Raw genomic sequence first — 20,158 nt, forward strand, 5'->3', positions numbered from 1 at the left:
TATTTATTTATTTATTTTTTTTTTTTGGAGACGGAGTCTCGCTCTGTCGCCCAGGCTGCAGTGCAGTGGCCGGATCTCAGCTCACTGCAAGCTCCGCCTCCTGGGTTTATGCCATTCTCCTGCCTCAGCCTCCCGAGTAGCTGGGACTACAGGCGCCCGCCACCACGCCCGGCTAATTTTTTGTATTTTTAGTAGAGACGAGGTTTCACCGTGTTAGCCAGGATGGTCTCGATCTCCTGACCTCGTGATCCGCCCGTCTCGGCCTCCCAAAGTGCTGGGATCACAGGCTTGAGCCACTGCGCCTGGCTGTTTTGTATTTATTTTATTGTAACTCCTTATTGTTACTTTATTCCCCATGTGAAGCCAAGTAACCACCACGGGCAGCAAACTCAGAATCTTGTATTCATCGGTGCCAAAGTCAAAATGAGTGAACTACAACCCTTTGTTTTCTTATCAAGTGACTATGCCTGGTTGTACCACGAAGCTAAAGGCTTAAAGATCAGAGACCCAATCCTTGACCTCAAGGAATCCACAATATAGTGAGGGGCAACAAAAATTCCAACCTAGTAGTGTTAAGGGGTCTAGAATAAGAATGGGGGTGGCGGGGCGGGGAGTGGCAGGGCACAGTGGCTCACATCTGTAATCCCAGCACTTTGGGAGGCTGAGATGGGCGGATCACGAGGTCAGGAGTTCAAGACCATCCTGGCTAACACAGTGAAACCCCCGTCTCTACTAAAATACAAAAAATTAGCCAGGCGTGATGGCGCGTGCCTGTAATCCCAGCTACTGGAGAGGCTGAGGCTGGGGAATCGCTTGAACCCAGGAGGCGGAGATTGCAGTGAGCCAAGATCGCGCCACTGCAGTCCAGTCTGGGTGACACAGGAGACTCCAACTCAAAAAAAAAAAAAAAAAAGAAGAAGAATAGAACAGAATAGAATAGAATAGAATAGAATAGAATAGAATAGAATAGAAGGGGGATATATCTCAGTAGAGCTGTCAAACAGAAAGAAAAGGGAGTAAGGGTAAAAAAGAGGATGGCGGAGGAGGGTGACTTTGAGGAACAGGAACAGCATGCACAGGGCACAGAAGCACAGGAAAGCATAGCTGCACCCAAGAATCAGGTAGTTCCATGTGGTTCTGATAACATTATGCACGTGAATAAACAGCTAAAATGCAGCTCGGGAGGTAGGCAGGGGTTGGGTCACGAAGGGCTTGTAAACAAGGCTAAGGCATGTTATACTGTAAAGGCAACGAAGAACCCATGAAAAATTTTAAACAGCAGGGTTCCGTGATCAAACTGGCTACAAAAATCACTGCACCATCACTTTGGAGGATATGAGATAGGAATTTGGCAGGACTTGTTTTACAAGACACAGGTCACAAAGACCCCACTGATCAAATAGGATCCAGTAAAGGAGCCGGCCAAAATCCACCAAAGATGGCAGCCAGAGCTACCGCTGGTCGTCCTCATTACAGGGTAATTATAACACACTGGCATGCTAAATGACACTCCCACCAGCGCCAGGACAGCTTACAAATGCCACGGCAATGTCCGGAAGTTACCCTATATGGTCTGAAAGGGTAAGCAACCCTCAGTTCCCAGAACTCCCTATCCCTTTCCCAGAAATCTTATGAATACTCTCCTTCTCGTTTAGCATATAATCAAGAAATAACAATAAAAATAGTCAGTCAAGCAGCCCATGCTTTACCTATGTGGTAGCCATCCTTTTATTCCCTTACTTTTGGTGTGTGTGATGGAGTTTCACTTTTGTCACCCAGGCTTGAGTGCAATGGCACGATCTTGACTCACTGCAACCTCCACCTCCCAGGTTCAAGCGATTCTCCTGCCTCAGCCTCCCGAGTAGCTGGGATTACAGGCGCCTGCCACCACGCCCGGCTAATTTTTGTGTATTTAGTAGAGATGGGGTTTCACCATGTTGGCCAGGCTGATCTCGAACTCCTGACCTCAGGTGATCCGCCTGCCTTGGCCTCCCAAACTGCTGGGATTACAGGCGTGAGCCACCACACCCAGCCTTATTTCCTTACTTTTTAATAAACTTGCTTTTACTTTACTCTGTCCGCTAACTCTTCAATTATTTCCTGTGTGAAGCCAAGAACCCACGTGGCCTCCCAGGCTCAGCCCCAATTTTGGGGTTCACCCTGTGACAGACGGACATCACTAGGGGATAAAACGGACAGCCACTCCTGTTAGGGCGCACAGCAGAAATCCAGACTAACTCTCTGACAGCAAGGACCTGAGACTTCCACCTAGGCGCTGCAGGAGGCACCGGCTTTGTGGCACCACCACCATCTGCAGTGTAGAGCCCGACAACACCGGCCCAGGATTAGATTCTGAGCTCCACAGCAACAGTTTAAAAAGAGATTTTCCATCCAGCCCCTTGAAACAAACCTCTCCTTTGCCCCAGGAACAGGAAAAAAGACAGAAACGAATACTTGAGTCCTTCAGTTGCCTCTTGAGTTTCACCTCTCCCAATAAATAGCCTTTTCCTCATTACAAAAAGAGTCTCTTCCGGGAGTGCCCAGGCAGCCAGAGGCCCATCAAACCCAGGTAAGAAGCAATTAAGACTAATTAGCCCAGCCTGAGCAGCAGCAACCATTATCTAGCAGTTTCAAATAAACTAGCAATGGCCAGACGCCGCAGCTTCCCTTGCTTTTTCACTTGTAGGACCTGTGCCCTGAAAACCCCCGGGGAAAATGCTACACCATCTTGTATGCAGCTCACCAAGTGTTAGCCCAATACCAGCCACATCCCATGGGAACTTGTTGGAGATGCAGAATCTGAGGTCCCCCAGACCTACTGAATCCAGATCTGCATTTCGTAAGACTCACAAGTGATCTGTGCCTCAACCACAATGCTGCACCAGTCTTGCAGTATGACCTCAGAGGGGCCTTTGGAAAACGATCGTCCTACGTCCCCAACACCATCCGTTCTGTGTGCCCCCGGTGAAACTCCAGTTAACAGGCCGCTGTCGGCATCCAACTCTGATCACCAGAGCATACAGGGAGGTAACCTCCACTTACAGAGGGTATGTGTACGAGGTGCCAAAGCTCTTCTACCAGGTTCTCCTGATACTCAGAGGAGCCCTGGAAGACTCAGAAAGATTCCGCAAGTTGCCTGGGCTCTCACACGGGTAGCAGGGACTGAGCTGGGATTTGTACCCAGACCTGCCACCCTCTTGCCAAGCACTCTGCTGCCCCCGCCTCCCAGGGGTTTCTGCCCGACCCTTGAACGTTGTTGTCTAAGCTGTCCATACCGGAAGTCGCTGCAGGGCTCACATTCCAGTTCACAAACCAAACCACACAAAACAACCAGTGATCCCCTTGGAACTGATAAACTGTCTCAAGATGTGGAGACCATGTCCCCATGGCATATGTTTTTCCTAACACTGTTGGCATCTGGCAGGACCATCCCAGGCTGCCTCTCTGTTGTCCTGGTTCATACTGCAGTCCAGACCCTGCCCCCTCGCCTTTCCACCGGCTGAATCCTGCACTTCCTCCTTAGCCAGGCTTCTGGCACTGGCCCCAGGAAAGCCTCCCTGAGGCCCACCTCCACCTCGTGATGAAGGAAACCCCTCTGGTCAAATAGGAACACCAGCCACCGTATCTCTGTCCTCCGATTAAATATACTCACAGAGGTCTAATTCCGAAACCTTTCTTTCCATGACCCTGCGTAGCCTCATATAATCCACTTTAAAAAAGAAAGAATGAAAGTAAACTAAATCCAATCTAATTCCAGGATTTAACATGTCTTGCAGACAAACGCAGGAACCCCTAAGGGCATTCAAACGCCTTGCTACTCAAATTGTGGCCGGCACATTGGAGGCAGTGGCATCACCTGGGAGCTGGCGGGAAATGCAGAATGCCAGTGTGGTGTAATATGAAATAGATTTGGTCCTTGTCCTCAGGTCCTGCCACATGGCTCCTCAAACCCTTGGAATTTCCTGATACGAATGTCTTTTGCTATTCAAAATGAGCCCATCTGATCACACTTCAGTTGACGCTAATACGGTGACTTAGGGTAGGGGCCCTCAGATAGCCCAGGTTGGGGCTGGTCACCAGGAACCACAAGTTATTAGAGGATTAGAGGGTTGGGATTTCTGAGCCCCACCTGCTGACCTCCAGGAAAAGGGGGGCCCTGGGAGGCTGGAGATCAAGCTCTATAAAAACTCTTTTTTTTTTTTTTTGAGATGGAGTCTCGCTATATCTCACCCAGGCTGGAGTGCAGTGGTGTGATCTCTGCTCACTGCAACCTCCAAGCGATTCTCCTGTCTCAGCCTCCCGAGTAGCTGAAAGTACAGGCGCATGCCACCACACCTGGCTCATTTTTGTATGTTTAGTAGAGACGGGGTTTTACCACGTTGGCCAGGCTGGTCTCGAACTCCTGACCTCAGGTAATCTACCTGCCTCGGCCTCCCAAAGTACTGGGATTACAGGCGTGAGCCACCGTGCCCAGCCTATAAAAACAAGATCTGATGAGCTTCTGGGATGCTGAACACATGGAGGTGCTAGGAGAGTCCAGAGAGGGCATGGAAGCTACACACACCTACCCCCATATGCCCTGGCATTAAACAGGCAGCCCCCAGCATTCAACTATGATCACCGAGCATGCAGAAATATGAACTCCACTTACGGAACGTGTACAAGGTGCCAAGCTCTTCTCCCAGGTTCTCCTGACCCTCAGAGCAGTCCTGGGAAACTGAGAAAAATTCTTCAACTTGCAGAAGGTACCCCCTTCCTCTGGCTGTTCATCTGTGTCCTTTATAATAAACCAGTAAACGTGTTTCCCCAAGTTCTGTGAGCCATCCTAGGAAACCGATCAAACCCAAGCAGGGGGCAGTGGGAACCCCAATTTATAGCCCGTCAATCAGAAATATAAGTGACACTACTTGACATATGAAGTGGGGGCAGTCTTGTGGGACTGCACTCTTAGCCTGTAGGATTTGACTCCAACGCCAGGCAGACAATGTTACAACCCAATAGAAATATAAGAGGCCCAGCTGGTGTCCACTGAAGAACTGCCTGGTGTGTGGGAAAACACTCGCCACCCCCAATCTAGTCACAGAAGTGTCTGGTGCTGTGTGAGTGTGGAGTATGAGCAGAGTTTGGTCTTTAATTCCAGATTCAGGTTTCCACCTCAGACCTACTAAATCAGAGTCTGCGTTTTAACAAGAGCCTCGAGTGATATGCACACCCATCCGTGTTAGAGAAGCACAGATCTCACACCATGCATAGTGATATTCTACAGCTAGGCTCTGATGTCCCTACACCAGAAGCCAGGCCCCATGTATTCAAAGCCTTTATTTATTTATTTATTTATTTATTTATTTATTTATTTATTTATTGAGTCTCACTCTGTTGCCTAGGCTGGAGTGCAGAGGTGTGATCTCAGCAGCTCACTGCAACCTCTGCCTCCCGAGTTCAAGGAATTCTTCTCCCTCAGCCTCCTGAGTAGCTGGGATTACAGGCACATGCGACCAAGCCAGGCTAATTTTTTTTTGTATTTTTAGTAGGGACAGGGTTTCACCACATTGGCCAGGCTGGTCTCGAACTCTTGACCTCAGGTAATCCACCCACCTTAGCCTCCCAAACTGCTGGGATTATAGGCATGAGCCACCGTGCCCGGCCCAAGGCCTTCTTTATAATATGAAAGTATTAGACTAGGCTGGCCACAGTGGCTTATGTCTATAATCCCAACACTTTGAGAGGCCAAGGTAGGAGGACAGCTTGAGCCCAGGAGTTTGAGGCCAGCCTGGGCAACATAGCAAGACTCTGTCTCTCCAAAAAAAAATAACTGAGCTAGGCATGGTGGTGTGCCTCTGTGGTCCCAGCTACTCAGGAGGCTGAGGTAGAAGGATGGCTTGAGCCTGGGGGGGTGGAGATGATCCCACTGCACTCCAGCCTGGGGGAAGAGAGCAAGACACTATCTCAAACAAAACGAAAAACAAAGAATATATTAGACCAAACTCCAGATAAGATTTTGTTTCGTGCACGTCCTTGATTACCAGCTCCCACTTAACACGGCTGTATTGTCACTCCACGCACAACGAATGTTTGTAGCTATTTATCAATAAAACACTTGCTAAATGAGAGCAGCAGACTTAAACTAAATAACTCAAAGTTAAGCTTTCTTATTTCTATTCCTGATTATATAAAAAATTGTAAAAAATGGCTCAGTGACACTCTTCCATGATCCACTGTTAAAATAAGGGTCTTCTCTTATGATTGAATTAGGACGAGGACTCATTTCTGTGGAATTTTTCAAATAGCATCTCTAAAGAATTTTTACAACTTAATTAGTTTTTTGTTGACTAACCCTAGAGTCCTCTGTGCATTTGACAAGCAAATGAGGAGGGAGGAGGAATTGAGGCATCTGAGAAAAAATGAAGAATCTTAAATGTCTGGATGGTTTCAATAGAAAACGTTAGTGTGAACCTGAAGTCTCCTTAAAGAGGTCACCTGCCCAAGTCACCTTGGAGGGGACAGCACATTCCCAAGGGCTCCCTGTTGAAGAACCACCAATCTCAGCTCCAGGCTTTAACTGCATCTGCTGAGCCCTGAAGAAAGCACGCTTGGCCGGGCATGGTGGCTCACATCTATAATCCCAGCACTTTGGGAGGCCGAGGCAGGTGGATCACAAGGTCAGGAGATCAAGGCCATCCTGGCTAACACGGTGAAACCCCGTCTCTACTAAAAATACAAAAAATTAGCCAAGCGTGGTGGCACACACCTGTAGTCCCAGCTACTCGGAAGGCTGAGGCAGGAGAATGGCATGAACCCGGGAGGCGGGGCTTGCAGTGAACCGAGATGGCGCCACTGCACTCCAGCCTGGGCGACAGAGCCAGATTCTGTCTCAAAAAGAAAAAAAAAGAAGCACACTTACAGTAATTCCTCAAATAGAAAAATGTATTTCTGTTGAACCCAAGGTTGTGACAGATGTACTAACCACACACAAACACACACAAAACACAGGGAATCTGGGATTCGAAAGTGACCACATTTTGCCAAGCATAGTGGCTCATGCCTGTCATCCCAGCACTTTGGGAGGCCAAGGCGGGTGGATCACAAGGTCAAGAGATCGAGACCACCTTGACCAACATGGTGAAACCCTGTCTCTACTAAAAATACAAAAATTAGCCGGTCGTGGTGGCATGTGCCTGTAGTCCCAGCTACTCAGGAGGCTGAGGCAGGAGAATCGCTTGAACCCGGGAGGCAGATGTTGCAGTGAGCTCAGGTTGTGCCACTGCACTCCAGCCTGGCAACAGAGCGAGACTCCATCTAAAAAAAGAAAGAAGGAAGGAAGGGAGGGATTGAGGGAGGGAGGCAGGCAGGGAAGAAAGAGAGAGAGGAAGGAAGGAAGGAAGGAAGGGAGGGAGGGAGGGAGGGAGGGAGGGAGAGAGGGAAGGAAGGAATAAATGACCACATTTGTTCAAAAAATATAGACCAAGTATCTACTAGTGTGCCCAGCAGTGTACAAGATGCTAGGATAACTTGTGGGAGGGAGGAGGCCAATTTGAAAGAGTAGCCATGGCTCTCAGGAGCTAAGAGCAACTGCTGAAGTGTGCACTGTGGACTCTTCGCAGAATCTCTTAGAAGCTTGTCAGACATGCAGGACCGCAGGCCCCATCCCAGGCCTCCTGAGTCGGAATTTGTATCCAACAAGATCCAGGGAATTCGTTTTAAGAAACCACTTTGGGCCAGGCACGGTGGCTCATGCCTATAATCTCAGCACTTTGGGAGGCCAAGGCAGGTGGATCACTTGAGGTCAGGGGTTCGAGACCAGCCCGGCCAACATGGTGAAACCCCATCTCTACTAAAAATACAAAATTAGCTGGGTGTGGTGGCGTTCCTGTAATCCCAGCTACTCAGGAGGCTGAGGCAGAAGAATCACTTGAACCCAGGGGGCAGAGATTACAGTGAGCCAGGACTGTGCCACTGCACTCCAGCCTGAGTGACAGAGCAGGATCCCCCCTCCCCCGCCCCCAAAAAAGCAAAAAAACAGAAACCACTTTGCTCTAGCAGCACTGAATTCAGTTTGAGAGGCACTGCTCTAAGTGTGATGATAAAATGCTCAAACTGAAACAGACAGGAACTGGGGTGTCCCCATGAGTGGTCACCCATGTGGAGGTCAACAGGGCCATCTACATAGATTCAGCTTGCTCCTTTTCTCCTTCCAAGCACATGGCAGGATTGTATTTTCTCACTGTCTTAAAGTTAGGTGTGGCTGTGCTTTAGACAATAAAATACCAGCAGAAGTGTCATGTGTCATTCCCAGGCAAAAGCTTTAAGAACCATGCGCTGTTTAACACAGTCCCCGAGGATTTCAGATACTGGTTGCTCCATCATCCTGGGTCCTAGAGGTCTTGCGGCTTCAAACCAACTCACAATAGACTTACAACATGAGCCCAAAAAACCCCATATTGCTTTACCACTGAGATTGTTATGGTGGCATATCGCAACCCATCCTGACCCACACAGCGCACAAACCCACAATGCTACCTTTTTCAGAATATTTCTGTTACTCCTCATCCACTGTTCAAATTCATCATTACTTTAAGATAAGACCTCTTGGGCCAGGCGCGGTGGCTCAAGCCTGTAATCCCAGCACTTTGGGAGGCCGAGACGGGCGGATCACAGATCCCGATCTCGATCAGGAGATCGAGACCATCCTGGCTAACACGGTGAAACCCCGTCTCTATTAAGACATACAAAAAACTAGCCGGGCGAGGTGGCGGGCGCCTGTAGTCCCAGCTACTCGGGAGGCTGAGGCCGGAGAATGGCGTAAACCCAGGAGGCGGAGCTTGCAGTGAGCTGAGATCCGGCCACTGCACTCCAGCCTGGGTGACAGAGCGAGACTCCGTCTCAAAAAAAAAAAAAAAAAAAAAGATAAGACCTCTTTTTTAGCCCTGAACAGCATTACTTAACTCAGTTACTCTCTTTGCTCATCAAACTTCACTCCAGAGTCATCTGATGTTTTCCTTTCCACAGATTTCCTCATGTGTTTACGCTTTTATCTTTTTGTACTGTACGCTTTTTGGTAAGCTGTCTTAAATCCTATTTGCCACAAGGTGACAGACAGACAGTCACATGAACAGACACACCAGACTTGGCTTTGAATGAATTTTGGCTGTTTCCAAAAAAAAATCAAATCCACACCTCAAAAGACAAAGATTTGCTGTTACTGAGGATATTTATAAGAATGTGGCCCCGGGCCAGCATGTACTCCTTCTACCTGCTCTTCCCACAAAAGGATACTTACAAAATGTTCGGGACACACCGTTCCTACTTCTGAAAAGCAATTCATTTCTGGACACACCATCTCTTTTTGCCTCACTGTGAGGAGAAATGTGAACTATGCTAGCTCCACAAAGACCTTGAGCATCGTTAACCAACATTTTTATTTTTAAAATTCAGTTTCATCTCAGCACTTTGGGAGGCCGAGGCAGGTGGATCAGGAGTTTGAGACCTGCCTGGCCAACATGGTGAAACCCCGTCTCCACTAAAAATACAAAAATTATCTGGGCATGGTGGTGGGCACCTGTAATCCCAGCTGTTCGGGAGGCTGAGACAGGGGAATCACTTGAACCCAGGAGGCGGAGGCTGCAGTGAGCCAAGATCGCACCACTGCACTCCAGAATGGGCGACAGAGCGAGACTCTGTCTCAAAAAAAATAATAAAATAAAATAAATCATTTCAATATAGTTATTGAACCCCTCCCGCACGTTCTGACCTTGTGCTAAGCACAGGTAAACCTGATTTTAACTAGTTCCTTCTGGTGTACATTGAGGTTGTCGTTCATCTTGTGCTATCAGAGGCTGTGATACAATACAGGCTGATGTTTACAGATTGCCTGATATATCAGATGCTCCCTGAGTCGAAATTTCTAGAAGTGGAATTGCTGGGACAGAGAACATGTACTCATTAACGTTTTGGAGGTATAGTGCCAAATGCCCCTTCAGGAAGCTCACGACCATTTCCTTAAACCCTGCCAATACCTTTTTTTTTTTTTTTTTACATGTTTCTGTCTTTAAGCTATTTTTTAATTAAATTTGCAATTATTTGATCACTGGCGAGACTAAATAGTTGAGGACTTTTTATATGGCTTTTTGTGTGTGTGCATTCGTTTGTTTTAAGAGACGGGGTCTCGCTCCTTGGCTCAGGCTAGAATGCAGTGGTGCAATCTCAGCTCACTGCAGCTTTGACCTCCTGGGCTTAAGCGATCCTCCCACCTCAGCCTCCTAAGTAGCTGGAACTACAGGCATGCATCACCACACCCAGCTAATTTTTTTGTATTTGTAGAGATAAAATTTGGGTTTCTCCATGTTGCTGGTCTTGAACTCCTGGGCTCAAGCAATTCGCCCGCCTTAACCTCCCAAAGTGCTGGGATTACAGGCATGAGCCACCATGCCCAGCCTGTATATGTTTTATTATGAAGTGTCTATCCAAGTTCTTTGCCCATTCTTATACTGATATATTCCTCTTTGTTTTGGGTTTGTTTTTTTTTTATTTATAAAAGCACTTTCTACATTAAGGAACTTTTTCCAAATTTGTCTTCGCCTTTTACCTCCTTTTTTTCGGGAAGAGATCTCTAGCGGCGAATAAAGGATGGACAGATGGGGAAAATACAAAAGGGAAAAAGTGCATCACAAGTGACCTGCACGAAGTGAGACCCCCTAAGGCTCCCCTACTCCCTCCAATCAACACACCAGGAAGACCTGCTGACATTACCTGCAAAATACATTCCAAATCCACCCACCTCTCACCATCTCCACTTCCAGCACCCGGCTCTGAGCTTCCCAACTGGTCTCCTTGCTTCCCCTCCCTGCTCACTTCAAATCCATTCTCCACCCTACAATCTAGAAGAGCTTTCCAGAACGCATCTGAACGTGCCACCCACTTTAATCAAACCAAAGGCTTTTCCACTGCATTTAGAAAATGACCCAACTTCCCAGGTTCTATCTCCTTCCCTGGCACACCCCCCACGCCCTCTCCCCCTACTTGCCACTCTCTAGCCATTCTGGAATATTCTGGCTCTCCCAGGTATAGCAAACATACTCCTCTCCTCAGGGTTATGTGCATCTGCAGTCCCCCTCAACCTCAAATTATTTTCCCCCAAATAGTCACAAGGTTGGCTGGGCACAGTGGCTCACGCCTATAATCCCAGCACTTTGGGAGGCCAAGGTGGGTGGATCACTTGAGGTCAGGAGTTGGAGACAAGCCTGGCCAACATGGCGAAACCCTATCTCTACTAAAAATACAAAAATTAGCCGGCTGTGGTGGCGTGGGCCTATAGTCTCAACTACTTGGGAGGATGAGGCATGAAAATCATTTGATCGCAGGAGGTGGAGGCTGCAGTGAGCCCAAACCACACCACTGCACTCCTGCCTGGGCAACAGAGCAAGACTCTGTCTTCCCCCACTCAAAAAAAAAAAAAAAGTTGAAAACAAACCAAAAGAAGAATGATACTTCACAGCCCATGAAAATTATAACAAATTCAAATTTCAGTCCATAAATAAAGTTTTATTGCAACACAGGCATGCCCACTGGCTTTCAGATTATCTCTGGCTGCTTTTGCACTACAGCAGCAGAGCGGATTAGCTGTGACAGAGACCATATGGGGTGCTCTCACCGCTTCTCACTGCCTCTGGCGCACTACAGATCACACCGAGGCAGCCGTAACTCAATTTTGCCTCATGGTCCATGAAGCCTAAAATGTTTCCTGGCCTTTTACGGAAAAGATTTGCCAATGCAAGTTAAGAAGGAGAAGGCTTTAAGAAATGTTTCTAAGGGAGAAGGGACAAGGCTTGCTAACCTATTGAAAAGGAGAGGAAAGGTAAGGGGAGGGGTATCAGGGGACTTGGTGGACAGATGGTGGTGACATTCACTAAAGTTTAAAGCAGGGGTGTCCAATCTTTTGGCTTCCCAGGGCCACACTGGAAGAAGAAAAATTGTATTGGACTTCACATAAAATACACCAACGCTAACTATAGCTAATGAGCTAAAAAATATGTATCTCTCACACACACACAAAAAAAACCTCATGTTTTAAGAAAGTTTACAAACTTAAGTCCAGACATGGTGGCTCACGCCTGTAATCTCAGCACTTTGGGAGGCTGAGGCAGGTGGATCACCTGAGGTGGGGAGTTCAAGACCAGCCTGACCAACATGGAGAAATCTCATCTCTACTAAAAATACAAAATTAGCCGGGGCGTGGTGGTGCATGCCTGTAATCCCAGCTACCCAGGAGGCTGAGGTAGGAGGATTGCTTGAACCCCGGAGGCAGAGGTTGCAGTGAGCCGAGATCATGCCATTGTACTCCAGCCTGGGCAACGAGAGCGAAACTCTGCCTCAAAAACAAAATAGAAAGTTTACAAATTTGTGTTGGGCTGCATTCAAAGGCCATCTTGGGCCACATGTTCCACAAGCTTGGTTTAGAGGTTGGGAATAGAAGGCAGTGAAGAGGCTGGGCAGGGTGGCTTGTGCCTGTAATCTTAGCACTTTGGGAGGCCAAGGCGGGAGGATCACTTGAGCCCAAGAGTTTGAGACCAGTCTGAGAAACACGGTGAAACCCTGTCTCTACAAAAAATACAAAAATCAGCCAGGCGTGGTGGCAGGTGCCTATAGTCCAAGCTACTTGGAGGATCGTTTGAGTCCAGAAGGTCATGGCAGCAGTGAGCCATGATCACACCGCTGTACTTCAGCCTGGGCAACGGCGCAAGACCCTGTCTCAAAAAAAAAAAGAAGAAGAAGGCAGTAAAGAGAGAATAGAGGGCCGGACACAGTGGCTCACACCTGTAATCCCAGCACTTTGGGAGGCTGAGGCAGGCAAATGAGGAAGTTAGGAGTTCAAGACCAGCCTGACCAACCTGGTGTAACCCTGTCTCTACTAAAAATACAAAAATTAGCCAGGCATGGTGGTGTAAACCTGTAATCCCAGCTTCTTGGGAGGCTGAGGCAGGAAAATCACTTGAACCCAGGAGGCAGAGGTTGCAGTGAGCCAAGATCACGCCATTACACTCCAGCCTGGGCAACAGAGCAAGACTCCATCTCAAAAAAAAGAAAGAAAGAAAGAAAGAAGAGAAAGGAGAGAGATGATGAGTTTAATTTTGACATGTGAAATTTGAGTACCTAGCGGTTGAATCTGAATACCAGCTCCGAGCTCAAGAAGAGGAGTGGGCGGAGAACTAGGAAGTTAAACTAAAAACAAATTCTTAGAGATGGTGGAGAAGACAGTAAACGTGAAGAAAGGAGGTAGGTGGGTCCTCTTAAGAGTCCTCAAAAACTTCTCACAGTTCACCTACTTACTGCAACTAAACTTTCACAATGTCACAACGTGTTCTGGTCAGCGAAGGAAAAGTCAGACAGATCTGCCAGCCACCACTTCTTCTTCTCGCCATAGGCATAAACACCACCCCAGAAGCCTCGCCATTGCAGGGAGAGAGACAAATATACTAATTTGGCATTTAAGTACAGAGGAATTCATCCTGACATTTTGTTAGAAAGTCTATCATGTGTCACCTTGCTGCTGTGAGTAGTAAGACAGCACACCACAAAAACAATGTCCCCTGGACTGGCCTGATAATAGTCAAAATACCTTACGTGAACACAAGGCTTCCTGGTTTACAAAAAACATTTTCTTTCACTAGCAAAGTGGGGATCCATATCCATGTTCACAGATGAGGTCTACCACACCATCAGAAAAAAGCTGGGCTTAGGCAGGCAGAGAAGAGTACATGAAGGTCAGCCCCTCATTCATGTTTCTAGGTGGTAATAGACATCAGGGATCCACAGAGTGGTGAACAGATGTCAGAGATTCCTGCCGACTTGTTGCTAAGGGAACTTTTGTGAAAATGCCCTGAATCCACTCAATCCATAAGCCTTGTTCATTGCTTTAAAGTCCGGTGGGGTAGACACTGACCAGTCCAGCACACAAGTGTGACAAAGGGGGTGGCTCCTTCTGAGCTGAGGCTCACAGAGTGGTGGGCCAAAGGTCATTTTCTAACACCAGGAGCTACAAATACTGGCCACAGGCCCCATACCAAGGAGAATGATTTAGTGAAGATGTCAGAAAGCACGTTGGTCTTTTCAGTCACAATTACCCACTCCCCCGAGTCACAAGCCCTAATTACACCTTTTGTGAACAGAGTTGATGACTGTCTGAAAAATACTAGCATGAGGGACAAGGTCACACTCATTTTGGGTGATTTTCATGTTGCAGACAGAAAGGAAAAGGCTCTGTATTAAAATCAATTTGTGTAATATAGCAAACATCTATTAGATGTCAGGGAGCTCAGATCCACTACGTCTATGAATCACCAGCACTGAACAGCCTTGGCCTAAAAAAAGCTGGACTGGTATGTCAATGGCTTAGTGGACAGGCCCAGAGCCAAGCAAATCTGATTTCAAATTCCAGCTGCATCATTTATTGTGTGGCCTTTATAAAGAAACCTCTAGAGTCAAAAGAAAAAAAAAAAAAAACCCTCCAAGGATTGCGATAGAGGTAGAACTGCCAAGTGGCTGCATTTTACCTCCCTCTTGGGGTTCTCTCTCTCATCAATCTGGCCTGGCACCACCTCCCCACTAATGGATCATCTGTCCCATGTGTGTTCTACCTAGCCTTCTGAGGGAGCTAGTCTGCAATACGGCCCTTGATGAACCACGCCTCCCTCGTAACCACACCCCTGTACCCGCCTCCCTTCCAAATTGACTCTGGACGGATCCTGTGACTGCTTTCACAATAAAATGTGGCTGAAACAATATGCCAGTTCTGGGCCTAGGCCTTAAGAGGGCCTGGTAATGTATGCCTTTGCATCCTTAGAAGCCACCTACCACATAACAACCACCACCCTGCTGAAGAGAAAGGCCGTGTGGAAAGGCCATGGCGAATGAAACACCACGTGGAGAGACGCGCCACATGGAAGAACATCAAGGCACCAGACAGATGAGTGAAGATGACATTTTGGAGGCTGCAGCCTAGTTGAGCCTCCAGGACTCTGTCCCAGCCACTATCTGATTGCAGCTGCATGAGGGACACTGAGACAGACCAGCAGAAGAACCACCCAGCTGATCCCCGTCAATCTACAAAACCGTGACAGTTAATAATAAATCGTTGCTTGGAAACACTAAATCTTGGAGTGGCTTGCTACATGGCAACAGATAAAACATCATTCCTTAATTATCCATAGCACAGCGCACTCTCTCCCACAGACACTCCTTATTAACTCCTGCAGTGCAATGGCATGAACCCAAAATGGTAGAGTGAAGGAAATCAAGTTTAAGGGTGACCCTCAGCAGTCATTCCAGTTTTGCTAGCAAACAGTGTCATATTCTGTTAGTACCCCAGAGGTCCAGATTATCCAGCCAGATCCTGTATTCTAAGAATACCACCTAGTTCAAAGAAAGCTCTATTTTGTTTGTATTCCAATCCCATTGTCCCCCAGAATTATTTCCCAAAAGCTCTGGGAAGTTTTGTAGATGCCTTACAGCATCCTCCAGGTCCCTAATTTCTTCTCTCCATTCACACAAGAATTCCTGGACCCTGTTAGACCCTCCAACCACTGACCTGTCCAGCCACTGGGCTTGTCGTGGTACCATGTCTTTCTCTCCAAATCTTCCCCAGGATGGAGATCTAGGCTTCTCTATCCACCTTCCCCAGGAGCTATTTCTCAGCCTCGATGTACCCCAGAAAGCTGGTGGAAATATTCCCACATGTGGGGTTCCCAAGTCTATGGAGGCAATCTCATGCCTAGCTTGGAGCTGGCAGAACATGCTCCCACAGCTCCTATCTCTGGTCTCAGGTCTCTTCCTCTACCACATCTCTCAAATGATGTTAAAAAGACTTCTCGGTTGGGCGCGGTAGTTCATGCCTGTAATCCCAGCACTTTGGGAGGCCGAGGCAGGCAGATCACAAGGTCAGGAGATCGAGACCATCCTGGCTAATACAGTGAAACCTCGTCTCCACTCAAAATACAAAAAAATTAGCTGGGTGTGGTGGTGGGCGCCTATAGTCCTAGCTATTCGGGAGGCTGAGGCAGGAGAATGGCATGAACCTGGGAGGCAGAGCTTGCAGTGAGCCGAGATCATGCCACTGCACTCCAGCCTGGGCAACAGTGCAAGACTCCGTCTCAAAAAAAAAAAAAAAAAAAAAAAGACTTCTCAATTCCTCTTCCTCATCATAGCAGAGGAAACCCTCATGAAAGATTTTTCGAGTTGATTTTATCTAATAATTAGTTGTGGGCCTTGGCTGTAAGGCCTATTCCTTTTCTGAAGGTAGGTGTTTCCCTCTGCCCATCCTTTGAAGAGCTGCACCACCCCCTGAATAGGAAGGACCCTTGTGACCAGACTCCTTGGGCCTACCAGAGACTTCTACACTTCCCTGTCTGTGCTGAGGTTTTCCTGGAAGCTGCTCTCTAGAAGCCAAGTATGTGCTATACCATTTCCTTGGAGTCTTGACCAAAGAGATTGCCCCTAAAACCAAGACCTCCTCCAAGCTGGCCTCTTCCCATGGACTAGCTGGCCGCCGGGTCAGATCTGGTGACCCTCTTAGAGTTAGTTCCCAACTGCCCTTCCCCGTGTATGCTTCCTGCAAAGGCTGGGTCTCTCAGTTCCCCTTGCTTCATCTGAACAAGGAAGATCTCCTTGGGAAGTATCCAGTGTGCACACAGTTTTCAGTGCCTCACTCCCCTCTGCCAAGATGGGGTTTCCTGGTATCACTCTTTCCATCAGGGTGAAAGTTCCACTGTAGTAGGGAGCACATTAGAGATACCATGCTCAGCTGTGTACCCACAATCTCATCCCTCGCCCAGGAGGCTAGTACAGTCCATCTGTCTGTACTTGTTTCTCCAACAGCTGCCCTGGCCTTCTGAACTGCATGCTCCCAAGCAAGCTCAGTGACAGCACCACATTGGCTGACATCTCATGAGGTTCGCCACCTCTAGTATCTATGGGCCCCCTGTCTAGTCTCATGAGTCCAGATGCTGGCCAGTCTACCCACCAGCCCGGGCAACTCTGCATTCTCTGAGTCTGCCCTTGAGGACTCACCCCATCCCAATGGACTCTGCTTGCATATCCTCTATCTCTACCTAGCCTTCAGCCTTGAGGTCCAGCCACTGGGCTTGTCCTGGTACCATGTCTTTCTGCTCCTGTAGGAGGTTCCCAGATGCCACAATCCCCGCTATTGAAACTGCATCTGCTTTGGCCCTGAGAAGAGTCCTATCCAGTACTTAGTCCACAAGACTCAGGCCCACTGTGGGAAGACCCGCAGCTGGCTCTGAGTAAAGTCACACTTTGGGGTTAGCAGGGAAGATCCTCCAAGTTGCTCCTGGTTGCAGCTGTCCTCATTTTAGCCCTAGAGGTTCAGCCTCCCCTTCACGGTGCTGTCACCAACATGCTGACCTCAAGGGCTGTGCTTGTCCCTCTTTCCCACGGATCCAGACCCTTCTCTCACATGCTGTTTAGCATAGTCAAGCCCAGGCTATCACATTTAAAAAAAGGCACAGGCGCAGGGGGTTATACTCAGCCATCTGAGCTGCTAACAAAACATGTGAGCATTATTCATTGGGGAGCTGACTTCACCTCTCTCATATTCAGCTTGCTTGTCTATAAAATGGGGGAAGTACCTCACCCCACCCTTCACAGAGTTGTCAGGGAACTGGTGATAATGTGCACGTAGCGTGCTGAGCAGGTGCGCTGAAGTATTGCTCACGCAGATGGATGCTTTTGTTGCAAGTTACCAGTCCGGAATGGTCTGAGAGGCCCTGCGGCACCGGAGATCTCCTACCTTTGTATATGGCAGAGGATGGGACAGATACACCCAAGACTGTCCCGGCTGTTAATTCTGCCAGTCCCCTGGGCCTGGTCCATTGTCCTTTTCCCGGAAGAAAAAGCAGCACTGTGCTCTTACTAACACCTACCTAGCCTCACCCCTACACAAAACACAGCTGGCTCAGTCCAGCCAGGGATGCTCCTCACTGGACAGACATCCATCAGTCAAATTTCCACATCAGAATTTCCTGGAAAAGGGGGGCCACCCAAAGAACTCCCAAAATATGCATCTCTCCCAGGGCTTCAAGCTAGACACAAGGAGGCCCCTTGCTTCTCATGTAAGAAGCAGTATGTTTGCTTTCTTTTATATCTGAATCTCAGGAAAGGGACTGGAAAAGCCAGAACAGGGCACACCTGAGCCTCTCCTACAAGCAGGTGATCTCTGGATTCTCCAGATACAGAACCAAGAGGGTTCCTGCAACATAGTCTGCTGACAGCCCATGAAAGCTCATTCTAGCAGCCCCTAAACTTTGCTCAAATGCTACTGATCCCTTTAGAAGAGATTTTGTTGTTCTCCTCTGGACCTGAAAGCAACCTACTGTACTTTTATAAGGCCAGGCTCTTGCTGACAATGTTGCCACAGGGTTCATCCTCAGGCGGACTCACCCTGTAACCATTTCACTTCTTTCTTTCTTTTTCCCCCGATGAATTGCACTGAGCATTTTCAGTCAAAATTTGCTACTTTGTTCTCTGTGAAGTAGGTCAAGAGTTAAATTATAAATAAATTCAGCCTCCATGATTTATTCGGGCAGTGTTTTACCAGAATGTTTAGGAATACTGACACAATTAAGGGTAACTGTTAATTTAGTCTTTACAAGAATCCTGGCGGGGGGGCAGGCGGACTTCTAGTAAAAGGGATGTCCTGGAAGGTCACCCCACACACACACAAAGGACTTTAGAAACTTCGGGTCTCGCTCAGGCTGTGACTGTGAGCTCAGTGATTAGAGGACAGCCTGTCACATAGACAATAAACAGCCAGCCTAAACAGCCAGCGCCTTGCCTCAGCAGGTCCTGTGGAGCCCTGGGGCCAGGCCAGAACCCCAGGAGCAAGCCTGAGTTCCTGAGCCTTACCCTGGGGAAGCAGGACCAGGGGAGCGGGCAGTGGCGGGGGACTACAGCACCCCGGGATCAAGCCTGCTGAGGGGGCTCGGGCTGGTGGCCAGCAGGCTCGGCTGACCAGCAAGTGGGTGGCCCCGAGGCGTCCAGGCAGCCTGACCCAAGGCAGCACGACCGTCCACGGGTCGCCAGGCTCTAGACTCCGGGGTGGGGACGCGGGGCTGAGGGACCGAGTCGGTGCCACTTTCTCGGACCCCTGATCCTCCATGCATCTTCTCAAGACCGCCAGACCTTCACTGGCCCCTGCCACTGCCGGGAACGCGCCCGCCTGCTCCTGAACTCACACAGGCAACAAGTTCTCGCTTCCTCAGAGCCGCCACGGTGTGCTCCAGAGGCCCGGCGCAAGAGGGAAGCTCCCCGCGAGCCCGCGTTGCCCACGCCCCGAGGGGCGCCCGCTGCCATCGCTGCCTCCCCGGAGCGTGGAGCTACAGGTCGCTCCGGCAAGGGATGCCCCCGGGGGCGCCCCTCCGACCGGGACGCTGCGGCACCCCCGGAACCGGCAACAGGTACGCGAGCGCACCGAGGACCGCAGCCCGGCTCATCCAGACCCGGCCCTCGCCCCTTACCTCCAGCAACTGCACGTAGCTCGCCGGGAACCAGCCACGGAGCCCGTCCTCCTTCTCGCCTTCCCACCAGCCGCCGTCCGGGACCTGCAGCAGCGTGATCAGCTCGCCCGCGGCGAAGCGCAGCCCCTGGCCGTGCCGCTCCCCAGAGAAGGGGTACAGGGTCCGGCAGCGAGCGCCGGACATGGCCTTGGCGCCCGGGTTCACAGAGCAGCCTGCATCCCCGCCGAGCCCCACGGGCTGGGCAGCGGCTCCGCGGGGTCCCAGGCGCCCGGCGCTCCGGGCTCCCGCGCTCTGGGCGCGCGCCGTCTCTGGGGTGCGCGGGGGTCCCCGGGCAGGCGGGGGACGCGCGCTCCGCGCAGGGAAGCGGAGACTCGTTGGCTTCGCAGAGCGAGCGGCGACGCCCCCGGGCCGGGCAGCTCGCGGATCCCAGCTCTGGGCTGGGGGGCGGGGCTCAGGGGGAGGAGACCCAGGCTCCGCGGGCTCCGGAGACAACTTCCCGGGAACGCGGAACGCGGGCTGCAGCCGCCAGGGCCGGCCAGGGCCGGAGCCGCCCCGGCGCGCGGAAATGCGCAGCTCCCCTGGGAGGTGGGACCCGGAGCATCCCCCGCGGCAGGACTCCGCGGCGCGGGAGGGAG

The 20,158-nt window shown here is 49.7% G+C and overlaps 1 protein-coding gene across 3 annotated transcripts in view; it reads right to left on the reverse strand.

Moving 5' to 3' along the window:
• The window catches only part of GAS7 (growth arrest specific 7), a 288,726-nt gene extending 268,798 nt beyond the window's left edge, over window positions 1-19,928 (reverse strand). For all 3 annotated transcript variants that reach the window (XM_045375328.2, XM_074018592.1, XM_005582889.3), the window contains exon 1: window positions 19,524-19,928. In XM_045375328.2, coding sequence (XP_045231263.1) covers window positions 19,524-19,706 — 183 coding nt within the window. In that variant the 5' untranslated portion in view covers window positions 19,707-19,928. The remainder of the gene's footprint in view (window positions 1-19,523) is intronic.
• Window positions 19,929-20,158: the final 230 nt, after the last annotated feature.

The sequence above is a fragment of the Macaca fascicularis genome, chromosome 16, assembly GCF_037993035.2.
Source record: "Macaca fascicularis isolate 582-1 chromosome 16, T2T-MFA8v1.1".
Taxonomy (NCBI): Eukaryota; Metazoa; Chordata; class Mammalia; order Primates; family Cercopithecidae; genus Macaca; species Macaca fascicularis.